At 33.9% G+C, this 16,358-nt stretch overlaps 1 protein-coding gene, 1 long non-coding RNA gene and 1 pseudogene across 4 annotated transcripts; 2 read left to right on the forward strand and 1 right to left on the reverse strand.

Moving 5' to 3' along the window:
- The first annotated feature begins 910 nt into the window (after positions 1 to 910).
- Positions 911 to 6,837, forward strand: LOC149403622 (proteasome activator subunit 4-like). 2 transcript variants are annotated; one of them, XM_089608162.1, is made up of 18 exons: positions 911 to 1,281; positions 1,367 to 1,477; positions 1,878 to 2,116; positions 2,203 to 2,268; positions 2,356 to 2,560; positions 2,643 to 2,765; positions 3,038 to 3,144; positions 3,239 to 3,395; positions 3,521 to 3,586; positions 3,922 to 4,016; positions 4,137 to 4,279; positions 4,473 to 4,591; positions 4,669 to 4,712; positions 4,970 to 5,119; positions 5,384 to 5,448; positions 5,836 to 5,915; positions 6,001 to 6,142; positions 6,693 to 6,837. In XM_089608162.1, exons 6-8 carry the CDS (start codon positions 2,682 to 2,684, stop codon positions 3,288 to 3,290), a joined length of 243 nt encoding a protein of 80 aa, XP_089464288.1. In that variant the 5' UTR covers positions 911 to 1,281; positions 1,367 to 1,477; positions 1,878 to 2,116; positions 2,203 to 2,268; positions 2,356 to 2,560; positions 2,643 to 2,681; the 3' UTR covers positions 3,291 to 3,395; positions 3,521 to 3,586; positions 3,922 to 4,016; positions 4,137 to 4,279; positions 4,473 to 4,591; positions 4,669 to 4,712; positions 4,970 to 5,119; positions 5,384 to 5,448; positions 5,836 to 5,915; positions 6,001 to 6,142; positions 6,693 to 6,837. The 2 variants fall into 2 exon arrangements, with proteins under 2 accessions (XP_089464288.1, XP_089464287.1); XM_089608161.1 differs by lacking the exons at positions 3,239 to 3,395; positions 3,521 to 3,586; positions 3,922 to 4,016; ... (6 more) ...; positions 6,001 to 6,142; positions 6,693 to 6,837 and adding an exon at positions 2,858 to 2,957 and having other exon boundaries at positions 2,356 to 2,555; positions 3,038 to 3,145.
- A 55-nt stretch (positions 6,838 to 6,892) lies between these two features.
- Positions 6,893 to 8,430, forward strand: LOC149403623 (uncharacterized). Of its 2 annotated transcripts, none has more exons than XR_016295974.1 (4): positions 6,893 to 7,007; positions 7,135 to 7,354; positions 7,417 to 7,510; positions 8,109 to 8,430. It is a non-coding gene; the product is annotated as an uncharacterized LOC149403623 (long non-coding RNA). The 2 variants fall into 2 exon arrangements; XR_016295975.1 differs by having other exon boundaries at positions 7,135 to 7,331.
- A 5,243-nt stretch (positions 8,431 to 13,673) lies between these two features.
- LOC149403624 (putative ribose-5-phosphate isomerase 3, chloroplastic pseudogene) lies at positions 13,674 to 14,379 on the reverse strand (annotated as a pseudogene).
- Positions 14,380 to 16,358: the final 1,979 nt, after the last annotated feature.

A 16,358-nucleotide genomic window follows, 5' to 3' on the forward strand; every position in this document is an offset into this window, starting at 1 on the left:
GAGCGCACTTTACTGGGAATAAAATATTGAGTTTGATTTGATACGATTTGACATGAAATGATGGAGAATTTCACCAAACTCAACCTACACGCGGTCATAGGGTCCGGACCTAATCGAATCACAAACGGTTCTTAGTGTTTATCCAATAAACGCGATTAACATTCTCTCTCTCCCACTTAACCTTGTCATCTTTGGTATATATAGTCATGTCAGTGTGTCTAATAATGCATCGATTTGTAAACTATATAACGAGTACTAAAAGTCTAACATGACGAGGTTCATAGTCATTTTATACATAGTTATCAAAGACGACGACTCAATTTAGATGTGTTGACCATACACAATATAACTTTGACGTTCTTAGATAATTTAAAAAATACACAAATTGCCAAAAGTAGGACTAAATTAAGGCAAAATTCCATTTTCCTATTTTTTTCAAAAATTTACCAAACTATGACCGGTCAAACAAAAGTCAAATGAGAGATACACAAAAATCTACCTATTATACCATCATACTAATTACCAACCTACAATCTTCCCCAATAAAATCTCTTATTTTTTCTATTTCTTTCTATTTTCCCGCTCATCTCATCGAAAAAACGATTTTTTTTTTATTATTAGTCCTAGTTTGGTAAATTTTTGAAAAAAATAGGAAAATGGAAATGTCCCTTAATTTAGTCCTAGTTAAGGAAATGAATAAGGAAATGATATTAAGGGAAATATCATTAAAGCCCAATCCCATGATTATAAGGAAAATGAATAAGTTAATAATTTATTATTTAGATGTTAGGACTAGTGGTGTGGACTTGCTTTGTTTTCAGTAATAGGCCAATGAGTCCAGTCCGAACGGGCCAAGGCCCAAAAGATCGGAATTTGAGCGCCAAAATGAACTCCTGAGCGCCAACGAAATCAAGAAAAAGGAAAGTAGGAAGGAGAGAGAAACACAAGAATTCGTAATCAGAAAATGGAAACCAAAAGGAAGAGACTTTTGTACCGTTAGGAAAGAGTTTGATCGGAGACTATATAATACATACGCTTCTCAGGAGAGAGAGAGAACAAAAAAAAAAAGGAAAGAGGGTTTCTAGAGAGAGAGAGAATTCTCTCATAGTCCTGGATCTTCGACGAATAGCTTGTCTGAACCGAAGGAAAACATCTCAATCGCGAGGAAATCCATCTCTGGAAATAAACGACGAAGAGCAAGGTCAAGCATGAAATCGGCCGATTAGGTTTCGACGCAAATCAGCCTTGTCAGCGTGTTAGAGTTCTTATCTATTTCCCATGGTTAGGTTTATTCAACATTCTACCTCGGGTTTTCTTTGGACCTCGATTATCGTATCTGATTAAATTGTTGTTTCCCTCTAACTAGGTTAAAGATCGGAGACGAGGTCTGTGTATCGCTTTTTCTACAAAGTCGATGGTTATCGCCGCCGATCAGGACCAGCCTCTCTCGCTCTGCGTGAGCACAATCTCAGAAGCGGTACATTTTTTTTTTCTCCGTCATTTTTTTTATGTGAAATATCTGCTAGTTCGACTCGCTCTCGTGTGTTTGGGTTATAGATCTTAAAACAGCCATTTTTCTGATTTATCGTCCCTCAATCCATATTTCTTATTTTAACAAGAGCCTAAACCAGAGAGAGTGTGTTCACAGAAAAAATTTAAACCAAATTCCTTTAATAATAAAGAGGAATCCTTTTGTGTTAAATAGCTTGTTCCACAAAAAGAAAGGTACGCCATTTATATTCGTTCTAAAGCATGTATCATGTAATAGCATAGATTCTTAAGACGTAGTCATTTCAGCCTTGTTTGCATAACTCCTTTTTTTCAAGTTTTGCCTAGCGACTAAAATGAGGTTTTTTTTTTTTTTTTTTTTTTTGTAGACATGGAGTTTTTTTTTGGGGGGACACAGTTCCCCATTTCACTCTCTGTACCTAAGAGCTGCCATAACAATTGGAGAACCAAATTAGTGTTTATAACTACTGTAGCCTTAACTCACTTAACCATTAGTTGTATTGGTACCTCTTATTGTATATCACACTCTCTCATTGCAATTGCTTATCCTAGTTTACTACTTTTGACGAGGTATATGGAGGCTAAGTTGTCCAACTAAATGGAGAAGGTATTGAATCTTTTACTACTAATTAATAGCATACTCTTGGTTAATACTTAATATTATTTGTTCGGTCCCAAAACAATTGCTAATAGCATATGGTTGACGGGCTTAGTTCAAGAAAGCTCCAATGTGGCGATGAGTTGACCACATTGATGAAGGTATGAACACTCCTCCTGTAAATAGAGTTTGTTTCACTGAAATAACTTCTCTCTTTTTATTTACTTTTTTTTTTTATGTCTAGTCAGATAACGACCACCCATCAATTAAAAATTGCCGTCGTGTCCGTAGCATTTGTCGGGCGTTCACTGTTTCTGATGTCCCTGTCAGCTTCTGCAGCAAAAACTGATGTTGATCTTGGTGATGGTGATGAGATCATATTTGTTATGATAGTTTCGTTGTCCAATGCACTGCTTGGCATGAACTAATTGGTTCTGTGGTATCGAATGTAAGGTCAACATCTCTCTCTCTCTCTCTCTCTACGATCATCTCAATCTGCATGTGAATAATTTGCTTACCAGCTTAAATTTTGCAGTTGGCATCTTTGGATGATGATACGGATGAAATATACACCATGCCAATGATCTGCTTCTCTGAGTGGTTGGATGAGTTTTTATGCCGTCTCTTTTCTCTGTTTCTACACTTGGAACCAAACAGTGTAAGTGACGAAGTCATTTGACATTTGTGGTTCCATTTTTCTTCTTTAGTTTGACCAAGTTGACTAATAATGCTCTGCTCTGCATTCATCAGCAACATGAAGAAAGTTTCTAGTTGAGGATGGTACATAATTTTATTGCATGCTCGAGATATTATTTGGAAGACTCTCTAGACCCTTGTTTAATCAACTTAGGTTGTCGATGTTATATGTTGTCCATGGTATATTACACCCGCAAAACAAGTATTGTAATTTTTCCGTGATTTGAAATACAGGTTTTGAAGAAGGTTTCCAAGTTTGTCAGAACAAATATTCTTCCTGGTGCAATTGCTGAAAAGGTTACCAGCCACTGGATTTGGCGGAGTATCCGATTCCTCCCAAGGTCCATTCTCTCATAGTGTCATTATTATAATGATTTTACGCCGCGCTAAATTCCTATTGTTACCAAAGGTTAAACTGAGCTCTTTGCATTACAGGAAAAACCTTCAATATCTCCAGCTCTATAAACAGCAATTGATTACCAACTGAAAAAAATTATCAGCTGCAATTACTTATGGCGGTCCTACACTTTTACGCGACAAGGACCATCTCAAAGAAGCCATCCTTTCTGCTTTTAATTGTCCATCTTGGAAGGTTTTTGGATATCTATTTGTTATTGTTTCATACCTCTAATTGCATTTGTTACTTGTAAACTCTTTTTGTTTCTATGGCTCTAAGTCTTGTTGATGAACTGTTTGGCAATTCATATGTTAATAAAGCTGGAGATCATCTGCTGCGGTTCTTCCTTGGAAGTCTGCTCTTTATTATCCAGTTGATCAGTATAGGTATACTTGAGCTTTCTCTCTCTCTCTCTCTCAGACCCTGTTAAGGGAAAAGTAGTTTTAAACTAGGAATCATGTAGCAGTAAATTTGTTAAGTCGTTTGATGTGTTCTATCTTTCACTAATGCCTCTATATAAATCGTCTATGCATAGTTTTGGAATTCTCAACTTTGACTTCCTTCATGAAATTCCTAAATTGATTACAAAAGGGAAATAACTTTCATATTGTTTCTGGCGTTCTTATTTTTTTGCATAAAAAAAAATTATTGTTCTCTCTCACTCTCTATACATTTACATATATTAAGTAGTTTCTCCCGTCTGGATTGTTCTCAACTGCAGAGATGTTGTTCCTCTTTGCCGCCATGGCCAACACTTTGCTATCACCAGACACTTTAACCTACGGGAATAGCTGATCTTCACCACCTCATGTTATGGTAAGTAATTCCTTTGCAATTTTCTGTTGAAGACTTTGTATAGGAAGTTTTAGTTAGCATCTCGAGTCTCTTGAAAATTGACCTGTGGTCCTTAGCATCTTAACTTGAACTCGGACACAGATACAAGAGATTGGATGGGATAATTAGTGCCGCTGAGCAAAGATCTCATGTTCCTTCGAGCGAAAGTCCTTACTCGTCAAAGATAGAATCGATTCCCTTGCCCTGATCTCTGGTCTTCACAGTCTGTCTTTCTCTCCTAAAAGGTAACGGTCTGTCTCCAAGAACTCTTTTTTTTTTTTTTGTTGATAATTTTTTTATTTTAATTATTACTAAAAGACTTGTGTTCGTCCTTAATAAAATATCTTGCTCACTCGGGGTTTCCATGGTTGTCATTTTCATACCAGTCTATAAATTCTTTGTTTGTTCTTGATTTTTTCTAAATAAAATGATGTTCAGGCTTGCTGGGAAATCTCTTTTGAAGATGATATATAGATGGGCATCTATGATATCCAAGTGCGTTGTAACACTCGCTGGGAATTTACGGAACTCTTAACTCACCAGAGCATGTGACAATGGTAGTTTTTAAAACAACTACATGCTAATGTGTATGGCGAACAAATTATATGTTCTAATGTGTGTATTTTTATTCCAGTATGCAAAGGCGTTTTCCTCATTCATTCTTGGGAATTTCTCGAGGTAAGCTTACATTATTGATTTGATTAGCCATAAGATCTGATGTATCACTTGAAACCACATTACGTTGCGAGTTGTGACCACTGACCATTATGAACTCTAAGGGCATGATCATATCATTATGCTACGAGTTGAAAGATTAAATCTCGGTGTTTATGATATTCAATTATAATGCTTTCTAAATCAGACTTTGGCCTTTGTTTATATAAAGTGTTACTGTTTCAAAATAATAAATTACAATGTTTCTTTTCTGCTTGAAGCTCTCATCATGTATCGTTGAAATCCCAGAAAGCAATCATTGAGGTAGAATCCCCCACAATCATCTAGCGGTCATTCAGATGGGCAAGATTTTTCAGATTTGGTTTCTCAGATTATTTCCTGAGTTTTGAATCCACTGGCTTGCATTAGAGGTACATATCTTCTTATTTTGGCTCCTCTATCTATGTTCTCGTGTTTTCATTTTCTTTATCCTGTCTTTATGTTGTCTATCGGTTTTCTACTCCAACCATATAAGTGAGCATTCGTGTTAATGCTTTTAGGTAATTTTCTTTTGAAAAACTTGAAGGGTCAGCTTCCTCAAACCATAATACTTTGTTAAAGTTAAAGGTTTTAGGTTATCTCGGTCATTTATACTTTGTCATTTGAGCCATTCTTGTGTTTTTTCTTCTGTTTAGGTCTGCTACTGGTGCCGATCAAGAGGTAATGGATCATCAAGGTTCGAGATTTAGTGTACTCACAGGTAAAGTTTAATTCCCTTGCAATTTTCTGTTGAACGCTTACTGTGTATAAGAACTTTTAGTTATTATCTTGAGTGTCTTGAAAACTGACTTGTGAGCCCTTGAAATCGGAGAAACCCTCTAGCAACAACCCTCTGATGTTTCAATCTTCTGAACAGAAATGAAAAGCCAGTGAGCAAAACACTATGTTACCAAGTCCTAGTATCTATTGTTTGCTTGTTTTCTTTATACTAAGATTAAGGGAAGATGGTATTTAACTTTGATCTGTGATTTTTGCTTGCTCAATAATATTTGTTTTCATTGGTAAAAGACTTTACGCCGTCTATTTTCTCTGCTTCTACGCTTGAAACCAAGCATTGATGATTAATGTTGCTCTGTCTTCCCTGCAGTGATGAAGACCTGCATTAATCAGGAACTTTTCTGGAAGACCTCGTTCCGACACCAGAGCCACTCAGTTGAAAGAAAATAGGTACTTGATTTGATTTAGACAATATATGATTGAGAGGTGATATGAGACTAGGGTCTGATCTCATCTCATCTGATTGTTGTTTCAGTCTTTGGATCCGGTGGATGTGTACTATCTGAACCCGTGGGACGTTCTGGTTGGGATGCTCTTCAGCCGCGGCGTGGATTATGCCATCTGCTCTGCATGAAGCTCTAACGTGGCGATGAGTCAACCCACGACTACAAAATTAGGTACAGTGCTTGCTATCTTTCACTAACGCCTCTACATTAATACTCGATGCATGGTCTTAGGATTCTCAACTTTGACTTCCTTCATAAAATTCCTAAATTGATTACAAAAGAGAAATAACTTTTATATCCTTTCTGGCTTTCTTATTTTTTATATACAAAAAAAAAATGACTGGTTATCCTCCCTTTTATTTGTTTGACTGGCTCTAATTTTTTTTTTTTTAAATTGCCGGCCAGCCCATTTTAAATTTTTTTTTTTATTTGGTTAGTCAAACTGTTGAGGGAGCATAATCAACCTCTTTGATTTTCAAATAAAACTCTATTATGTATATATTTTTTTGCTGGAAGTATATTTATTGTTATATTCCCCAAAAATAATTTCTACCGAAGAATCTAATGTTGGGAGATTGGAGTTGAGGATCTTGAGATTATGTGTTGATGTATTGTTGTCATTGTATATTGTTTTTGCATTTGATTTCTAGCATATTTTACTCTTCATGTCCTGTCGATATGAACTACAATGGCTTGATCCCTCTCTCTCTCTCCTAAAAAGAAGAGAGAGAGGGTATGTAGGCAGCCATACTTGCAGATGCATGGAAGAAACACTTAAAAAGATTATTGCTTTGCTTCAATAACAGCCACCTAGCACTGCCTTGGCTTTCAAGCTACAATTGCAGATTCTCTCTCTCTCTCTCTCTCTCTCTCTCTCTCTCTTAAATTCGTTGAGATCTTTAGGTTTTCTTATTAAGTGGTTTGGATTGTTCTTAACTGCGCAGATGCTCTCCTTTGCCGCGATGACCAGCTCTTGGCTAATCACTGGGAACTTTAACCTCTTGGAGTAGCTGATCTTCAGCTCCCTGATGTTATGGTACGTAATTCTCTAGATATGCTATTTAAGTGTTATTTCAAATAGGATTTTCATTGTAAACTGGTGCTTGATTGGACACTTGTGTATGACTTTGTAATCACGACCTTTTTCATTCATTTGCATGTAGCTTGGATTTTGGACGACGTTCAGTGACTGAGACACGCTGTGGATTGTGTTCTCTCGGAGCATGATCATCGGAGTGAGATGATCTTCACGATGGTTTTTTCCCACTCCGACACAAAGTCGGTGATGTGGATCGTGGTTGCTTGGCCCGCAAACTTCGTGATGGTCGGCTTTAAAGGCCTCATTCTGACAGCCGCTCAGGTCTGAGGGACATTGCTTATACAGTTAGACAACTCTTCTTAAATGCTTTTTTTAGTCTCATGATAACAATTTAACTTTTGTTTAGGTTTTTTTGGGGGCTACAGTGTTCGGTGCACATTGCTTCTGCTGTGTGTGAAGCTCTGATGTGGCGATGAGCTGACCCACCACCACTGATTCAGGTAAGCTGCTTCCTCTTTCACTAACATAAATTTTATGTCCATGCATAATCTTAGGATTCTCAACTTTGACCGACTTTATGAAATTCCTAAATTGATTACAAAAGGGAAAATAACTTACATATTCTTTCTGGCTTTCTTATTTTTTAGTACAAAAAAAAAAAAAATTGGTTATCCTCCCCTCTCCCCTTTATTTGTTTGACGGGCTCTTTTTTTTTTATTTTTTTTTTTTATAATAAAAGTGCCGGCCGGCCTAATTTGAAAACCTTTCTTTTTTGTCAAACTGTTGGGGGAGAATAAGCAACCTCTGATTTTCAAACAAAACTATGTATGTAATTTTCTTTTTGGCTGGAAGTATGTGTATTGTTATATTCCCCAAAAATAATTTCTACCGAAGAAACTAATGTTGGAGGTTGGAGTTGAAGATTTTAAGATTAAGCATTGATGTGTTGTCACCGTATATATTGTTTTGGCATCCGATTACTAACACATTTTACTTGTGTACGGTGAACATATGAACTACAAAGGATTGATCCCTATCTCTCTCCTAAAAAGGAGAGAGAGGGTATGGAAAACAAGGTTACTCCATTGGATAGAGAAGCTTCATGGATTGCAAGACATGACCCGCACCGCTTGGAAAACAAGGTTACCCTAAACGAAAAAGATCCCATCTTTAACGTTTTTTAACCATAAAGTTTGCATCTTTGAACTAAATTCACATATCTATTGGGACTTTTCGTTGAGTTATTGATTTTTCTCAGGTTACTTTTTATTTTGAGTTGTGTTTCCTTATGGCTTCTGATTGTTGAATTTTCTGGTTTTCATGTTCATTTTGGTGGTTTTATGAAGTCTTCGTGTAGTTGTTCTGGTGCTTGTATGTATTCTTATGGATTGTTGTTTTTTCTTATGCTCATGTTTATTTTGGTGTTTTGTTAATGGTGCTTGTGTGAATTCTTATAAATTCATGTTTTTTCTTGGATTCGTATTTGTATGGTGTTTCTATTGTTCCGCACATTTTTTACCAAGATTACTCCCTGCTTACTGTTTCAATTTTTTTTTTTTTTTTTTTGGCTCGGATTTGTTTTGGTGGTGGTATGAAATCTTTCGTGCTATGTTTTTCTTTTGGCTACTTGTTTTGGTGAGTGAAATATTACTTAATTGTTGGTAATGTTTGTGTAAGCTAATTTGTGGTGGTTTTATTAATTTAGCTTTTTTGCTACTTGTTTTGGTGGTGTGAAATATTCTTCTCCTGTATTGTTTGTGTAAGTTATCTTTGGTGTTATTTATGATAAAAAAAACTGGCTGCTTGTTTTGATGGTGTGAAAATAACTTGATTTGCTAATGTTCGTGTAAGATCTTTGGTGTGGTTTTTATTTTTTTACTAGTGAAATCTTATTTATTGGTGGTATTTGTGTAACCAAACATGTGGCGTGTTTTTTTGCTACTTTTTTTGGTGTGGTGAAATCTTCTTAATTGTTGGTATTGTTTGTGTAAGCTAATCTTTGGTGTTTTTGTGTTTTTGAGTTTTTTTTTGCTACTTATTTGGTGGTGTGAAATCTATTTTAATTGTTGGTATTGTTTGTGCAAGCTTTTATTTATTTATTATCTTTGAAATTCCATCTGCTAGTCAAGTAATTGATATGTGTATACTATCTGCACCCTTGTAGATTTTGTATAAATAATTAAAATTTCTAACATTGTTTGAAGTATGAACTATAAAGGCTTACAGATCTCTCCTAAAAAGAGGGTACATTTTCTATAAACATTTAAGATTAAAGAGACTTATATTTGTAAAATTTGACACCAACAAGCCTACACGAACTTTTTTTTTTCACCTGACATATTTTTTAGTTCGACACCAACCCATATTAATCTGAAGCTTTAAGGAAGCCCGAATCAATGAGTACGTGTATCCATGCCCTGTGATACTAATTATTTTTGAAAAAAAATTGCTCATCTTTTTTCCACAAATTACATGCATCTTTATATGTCGCGTCAACTCATGAAGGTCTCCCATGATAAACTTTCTAGTTAATAGACCAACTTTCAAATAATTATGATGGCAAAATGAACATGGCAAGGGGTAAAAAATTATGATCGAATTAAGAGCTTTACTGTGTATAGTAAAATAGTAGAACAAGAAAGATTGCATGCTTTTTTTATATTTTAAGCAATAAAAAGCGGTACATACAATATTGATTAAAAATTAACTCTTTTATAATTTATTTTAAATTTCATATTTTACCATAGAAATTTAAATATATGTAAGCCATTATTTACTAAAGTTATTATGCAAAATGAATAACTATTAAAACAAATATTCAAAGACTTATGTTAGTATACTAAATTTTTATTTCAAAGACTTTTTTTTTCTTTCTAATTCACCTTTAATTATAGACAAATGCACGGAAAAGCTTTCTACATAACTAAATTCCGTATTTTATGAAGAAAGTAATTTCGGGTGACTGTTGAAAAATTATAATTAGAATTTCGTAGCTTTCCATGAGCATCGTATAATGAAAAGAATTGTTAATATGCGATCCACAATTGATGAGTTACTAAATTATGTCTCGGGTGGAGCACTTAAACTGGCAAGTGATCAATTTATACCTAGGTAGCTAGATTTGAGATCACATATGTCGCTCGCCAATTGATAGATTTTCACTGAGTGGGAGCACTTTGTACAGTTGATCTGTACATGACTTGGATAGATTGCAATTATATGTATATCGTTTGAGTGACCATTAGGGTGTGACATATCGCAATCACAACTGATAGCCTTGTATCGATCGACTTAAATCATGAGGTACTCTTGGAAGTCAGGGTTGTATACTCGGCTCTTTGATTCATTCGTTCACAATTACAAAAGATGCTTATATACTTATGTTTTGGAAATCATGGTTTTATGTTCCTACAAGTATCATATGGTGAAAAGACTTATATACAAATGAATTACGATTAAGTAAATATAATTTTTTCAAGTTTCATTATTTTTGAAAGAGGTTAGCTTTTGAAAAGTAAAATTTCAACTAATTTTTGGAAAAATTTAATTTTTCTTAACATAGCAAAAGATTTTTCTTTAAGTATCGTATGGTTGAGAGAATTGTATAAAAATGAGTTACGATTAAGTAAATATGATTTTAAGTTTCATTATATTTTTACAATGCCTTTGAAGAGTAAATATTAAACTAATTTTCAGAAAATTTTAATTGTTTTTACATATCAAGAGATATTTTTACTAGGATAGAATGGTGGGAAGAATAGTATAAAAATGAGTTATGCTTAAGTAAATATGATATTTTGAAGTTTAATTTTTTTTTTTAAAAGGGATAGCTTTTAAAAAGTAAAATTTAATCTGATTTTTGGAAATTTATAAATTTTATTCACATATCAAGAGATCTTTTTACAAATATGGTATGGTGGAAAGAATTGTATAAAAATTAGTTACTCTTAAATATAATATTTTGAAAGGGGATAGCCTTTGAAAAGTCAAATTTCATTTGATTTTCAAATAATTCTTATTCAGTGAGAGATCTTTCTACAAGTATCAGAAGGTAGCAATAATTATATAAAAGTAAGTTACAATTACGTAAATATGGTTTTTTTAAAAAGAGTTCTATAGCTAATTAGCTATATAGCCATAAAAGAAACTTTAAATTTGCACAATAACCAACGTTTAGTTAATTATAGTTAGTTAGCCTTTGATTTTATTAATTACAATTAAATTGACAATTTTTTCCAAATAATTCTTGCTTAAATTTTGAGTTATTCGGACATAATTGTTAATTTAATTACAGATAATAAAACCAGTGGCTAATTAACTCTAATTTACATAACGTTGGCTATTTAGCAAATAATAAGTTTGATTTGGCTTAGTTGCTTGTAAATTCTTTTAAAAATCTAATTATTTTCTTAAAAGGGTAAGCCTTTGGAATTTAAAATTCAACTGATTTTAAAAAAAAAAATTAAATTTTATTAACATATCTAGAGATCATTATGCAAGTATTGTATGGTGGAAATAATTTTATTAAAATGAGTTACGATTAGGTAAATACGAGTTTTTTAAGTTTCATTATTTTTTTAAAATGGGTTAACCTTTGAAAAAGAAAATTTCAATTGATTTTTGGAAGAAAAAAAAATGTACTTTGTATTCACATATGAAGAGATTATTTACAAGTATCATAAAGTAGAAAGAATTGTATAAAAATAAGTTATGATTAAGTATATGTGAGTTTTTATATAGCATTCTCAAACGTTTTAATTGATTAGTTTTTTGTTTTATATATATCCATTTCTTTTCACAAATTTATAGTATTTTTTAATAGTCTTTAAGCATCAATATTTTCATTAGTCTTAACACTAATTTGACAAATAAATAATCTATTTTTATACGTTTAGGTAAATCTGTCCTTTTGTTTTTATTTTTGCATTATACATGTCAATTCAATTTCAAACACCTTTAAACTTTTGATAAGATAAAACATGCAAACAAAAAACATTTTATTTTCTCTACACATCACCGCAAACAACGTAGAGCACGAGTAATAACACTCCTTTATGCCAGAAATAAAAAGAGGACCGAAATCATGGTTTCAAGATTGTTTAATTAATGAATTGTAATTCGCTCGCAAAGCTCGTAATGCATATTTTTCTTTGTATGGCTTAGCCTGATTAATTAATTAAAGGGCCAGGATCATATATGATATAACATATTATAGTGGATATGAACTCATCATTATTGTACTTTTTTTGTTTTTATATTATTTTTTACTTTTTGCTCCTGTTTTTTATGAATAAAAATGAGTATAAGTAATCATTATTATTACTATTATATTGCTAAGAGGATTATTATTATTGTAAATATCATAGCGGTTTTGGTTTTGGACCCGCTCCTCCCATTGGAATAAGGGATGATGTAAAATAAATGGTGGAGGAGATGAATTACTTTCGTAATAAATACTTATTAAATATAAAACACGTGGGTTCAGTACAAGCAGTCACGTGCATTTTGAGTTGTACACGTTAATTTTCCTCTCTTTTTCTTTTGAATCCTCTCTCTCTCTCTCTCTCACTCAGTTTAACTTTAAATAAAATATGTAAATATTCACGTGTTTCGCGATATCATGTTCATGTACGCAAAAAGTACAAACGTGGCGTCATTTTTATATCTAATCTAACCATGGAATCATTTAATGTATACATACATAGATACATCCCTGTTTCAAAAAAAGTAAAAATTACATAAATGCATTTTCGTAGTACGTACGTATATACAAACAAATATGACAGTTTATTTGGTGATAGACCACACAACAGACTACTTAAAGTTTCAAATAAATGTTTTTTTTTCTTTCTATTTTGAACTCGAATGACAAAGTGAAATGACATTTGTCTAACTACAACAGTTAATGCATTATATATTCTTTTGAAATTAGTTCATCGTAGTACGAACCACATGCAATGGAGTTCATAATTATTAGAGATCTCTAATTATTATAGATGAATCTCTATTACTCTCTTGTAACTCTCATTCTATGTCTATTTAATTAAATTAAGACATTTTCATTCCGTCTGAATCAATAGAAAACGAAGAAAAATAAAGGCATAATGACATGAAACGTATCATAGTTTATTGAAAAAGAAAAGAAAAATGAAATAAACGAAGAAAAAAAAAAAACAACGTGCAGGGGATCCAAATTCAACATTTGTCTGGTTTGTTTTTGTCTTTTCTTTCAAACTTGTCCTTTGAATTCGAGATTATTTTACTTTAATTATGATCAGAGTAAGCCATACCTACCAATAACTATTTGAGTTCCAAGTAGATTAAATAAACTGTACTTGAGTGAAGAACTATGATGTGGCCTTCAATTTAGGCAACAACCGTCATTTAATTTTGATTTTATTTTGCCGTCCCATGTTGGTAATTAAGATTTGTTATTCATCCAAAATCAGGTATGTCAACAAAAAAAGTATAGAAATGGACACGAATAATAATAAAATTAATGTTTTTTTTTTTTACCAAAATGTCGAAACAGTTATTTTTCCAATCTAAAAGTGTTTCCGGAAGAGATAACATTTTTCATTCCATCATATAACTAAAATAAATTAAGTATTTACTATTTTTATGAGGATTTTTATAATAAAATACAGTATTATTACAACGAATTTACCATAAAAACAAAATTTCAACATAATGGTAAGATGAGAAATTGGACCTCAAAACATGACATCCCACATTTACATATTTTGGGTTCGAAATTGGCCTGAATAGCTGTTTGTGCATATCATTGCCATAACAAACAGAAAAAGTTGATTCGTCCCCTTCGTTCGGAACGAAGGGGACGAATCCGCGGCCGCCGAAGACGGGACGCATGAAGGAGTCGTCGAACTTGCGCCAGTATCGGTGAACCGACCGCGTCGGGGTCGCCAGAAGGGCTCGGATGCTTCCGGGTCTTGGAAAGCTTGGTCTCGTCGGCGACGACGACGAACTTCTCCGACGCCGCCTCCACCATCTTCTCCCTGAGGAGAGCGCCGCTGTGGCCCTTGACGAGGTTCAGGTCGGGATCGACCTCGTCGGCGCCGTCGATGGCGAGGTCGAGGCGGGGATGGTCGTCGAGGACGGAGAGCGGGATTCCGAGCGATCTGGCTTGCTCCTCCGTGTCGGAGAGCTCGCCGGAGGATAGGAGGGCGCCGAGCTTGGCGACGACGAATGCGGCGGTGGAGCCGGTTCCGAGGCCGAGGATCATGCCGGACTTGACGTACTCGACGGCCTTGTCGGCGGCGAGCCTTTTGAGGTCGTCTTGGGTCGTCCGGGTGCGCAGGCTAAGGCGGAGCGACGGCGGCGAGAGGAGCGAGATTGAACTGGACGCCATTTTCCCTGTTTTGTGTCCCTGTGAGAGAGGAGTTGAGTTTTTTTTTTTTTTTTTTTAAATACATTATGTTCGTGTAAATTGATAGCCTATTTACAGTATGTTCGTGTAAATAGATATTATATTTACAGTATATTCGTGTAAATACGAAACTTATTTACAGTATATTCACTGTAAATACAAAGCCTATTTACAGTGTATTCGTGTAAATAAACTGAAAAATTCTGGAAATATTTTGAGCACGAAAAGTCTGGAAATTATGAATATATTGAAGACAAAATAATATCAATGAATGAAGAATTAATTCGAAATTAATTACCTAATGAATTGCAAACGAAAATAGAAACTAATTACCTAAAGTCAACGTTGAAAATTTCCAAATACATAACAATTAATGGCTGATATCTTTCAAAATCTGCTCAAAATTCAAATTTGAAAACTTCCCTATTCGGTTTCAATATTTAATTCGAATTTTTTTTAAAAAAATGCCTAATTAAAATAGCGTAAGGACAAAAAGGTAAAACTAAATCAATTAATAAGCTGCCACGTAAGCAAGATGGCTATTTACGGGAAATTAACGAAAGGTTGACTAAAACTAAATTGCTAGTATTTTAGATGGCTAAACAACTAATTATTTGTTTTTTTAATACTCGGCTCTCGTTGCGTTGCGTGAGGAGTTGTCGAAACGCTCTAAAAGTGTTTGCTGATTAGGCTGTTTCTTTGTATTTTTATTTTTTTGTGTGAAAATAGGCTGTTTCTTTGTATTACCTCGTCACTAATAGTGACAATTCGCAAAGGCATAATTAAAGGAAAATAGTAGGTCAAAATATGTGAGTTGGACTAATTCAAGACGTATAATTTTAAGTCAAATTTATGTGTGTTGGCCAAGTCAAGTCTCTGCAAATATGCATCAACAACAGATGCCGATTTGGCTACAATTATTTGAACGAAGTGTTCACTCTGTTATAAAATAAAAAAATAAAAAAAATATGCGTCAACAACATTCTCCATTAAAACTGGAAACCACGTAAACATTATGCTTTTATACCATTAAAGGAATTAGTTTGAGCCAAAAATAGATAAATTGATAACATTAAAGCAATTTAAAAAAAAAAAATGTTGACAATACGACGATTTCAAACGTTTTTCCAATTTTTTGCAGTGCCGCAGGTCGATAAATCACATCGATTTCAAACGTTGTCTGAAAAATGAATGTTATTAGATAATAAACAATTATGTAAATGTCATATAAATAGTTTATACTAAAAGAAAAACTTACATGAATATCGTTCCACATAATATTCTTAAGGTGCAGAGGAACTTCGTGCCAATCATCGTAAAGAATGGACAATCTTCTAGCTCGAACAACCAAAAAGCTTGCAAAGCTTCTCGCCGTATCACCGATAGGCGCTCCAAACTCGTCCACGTCAACTCCGAGTCTAGTTCCTTGACTCCTGGCATGTACTATCGACGGGAGTTTCGTTGGACCTCTTTTTGCTCTCCCACTAGTCGAAGCATCACCGGAATCCGAAGATTCGTTATCGGACATTTTAAACTTGCACAAACAATCAATAGTTATTAATTGGTAATAATTTATAATAATATCATACTGTTGGAGTATTAGAGAAGTAAATAGACAATATTGAATATTTATTGTCTATTAAGCTGCTGACTTTAGGCAAAAGTTTGAGTGGGGTCCACTCAACGGAATTTGATAATTCTTTCGTATTATTCTTCCTTGTGGAATGGGGTATAATATCGATTATAATTTTGCCAAAATCGGAGCTAGAATGAATGAGAAATTGATGGTTAAAGTATGCTCAAAGAACACATTAGATATGTGTAATTGAAGTGGAAATCAAGAGTCCCACATGGGTTGGGAATGAGTGTTTTGGTAGTGTTTATATACTCTCCTCTTTATTTAGTGGTCAAGCAAGTACAAGAGAGGAGAGTGTGGGTGGGTTATCTCTTAACCCCTCGCG

This window comes from Urtica dioica, chromosome 3, assembly GCF_054948205.1.
Source record: "Urtica dioica subsp. dioica isolate 48M chromosome 3, U.dioica_male_clone48M_v1_H2, whole genome shotgun sequence".
NCBI classification, from domain to species: Eukaryota; Viridiplantae; Streptophyta; class Magnoliopsida; order Rosales; family Urticaceae; genus Urtica; species Urtica dioica.

Excerpts from the sequence above, each read along its gene's own strand:
- LOC149403622 (XM_089608161.1), top strand. Across the intron at positions 2,269-2,355 it reads AGTTGACCACATTGATGAAG|ATAACGACCACCCATCAATT; the intron begins GTATGAACACTC and ends ATGTCTAGTCAG.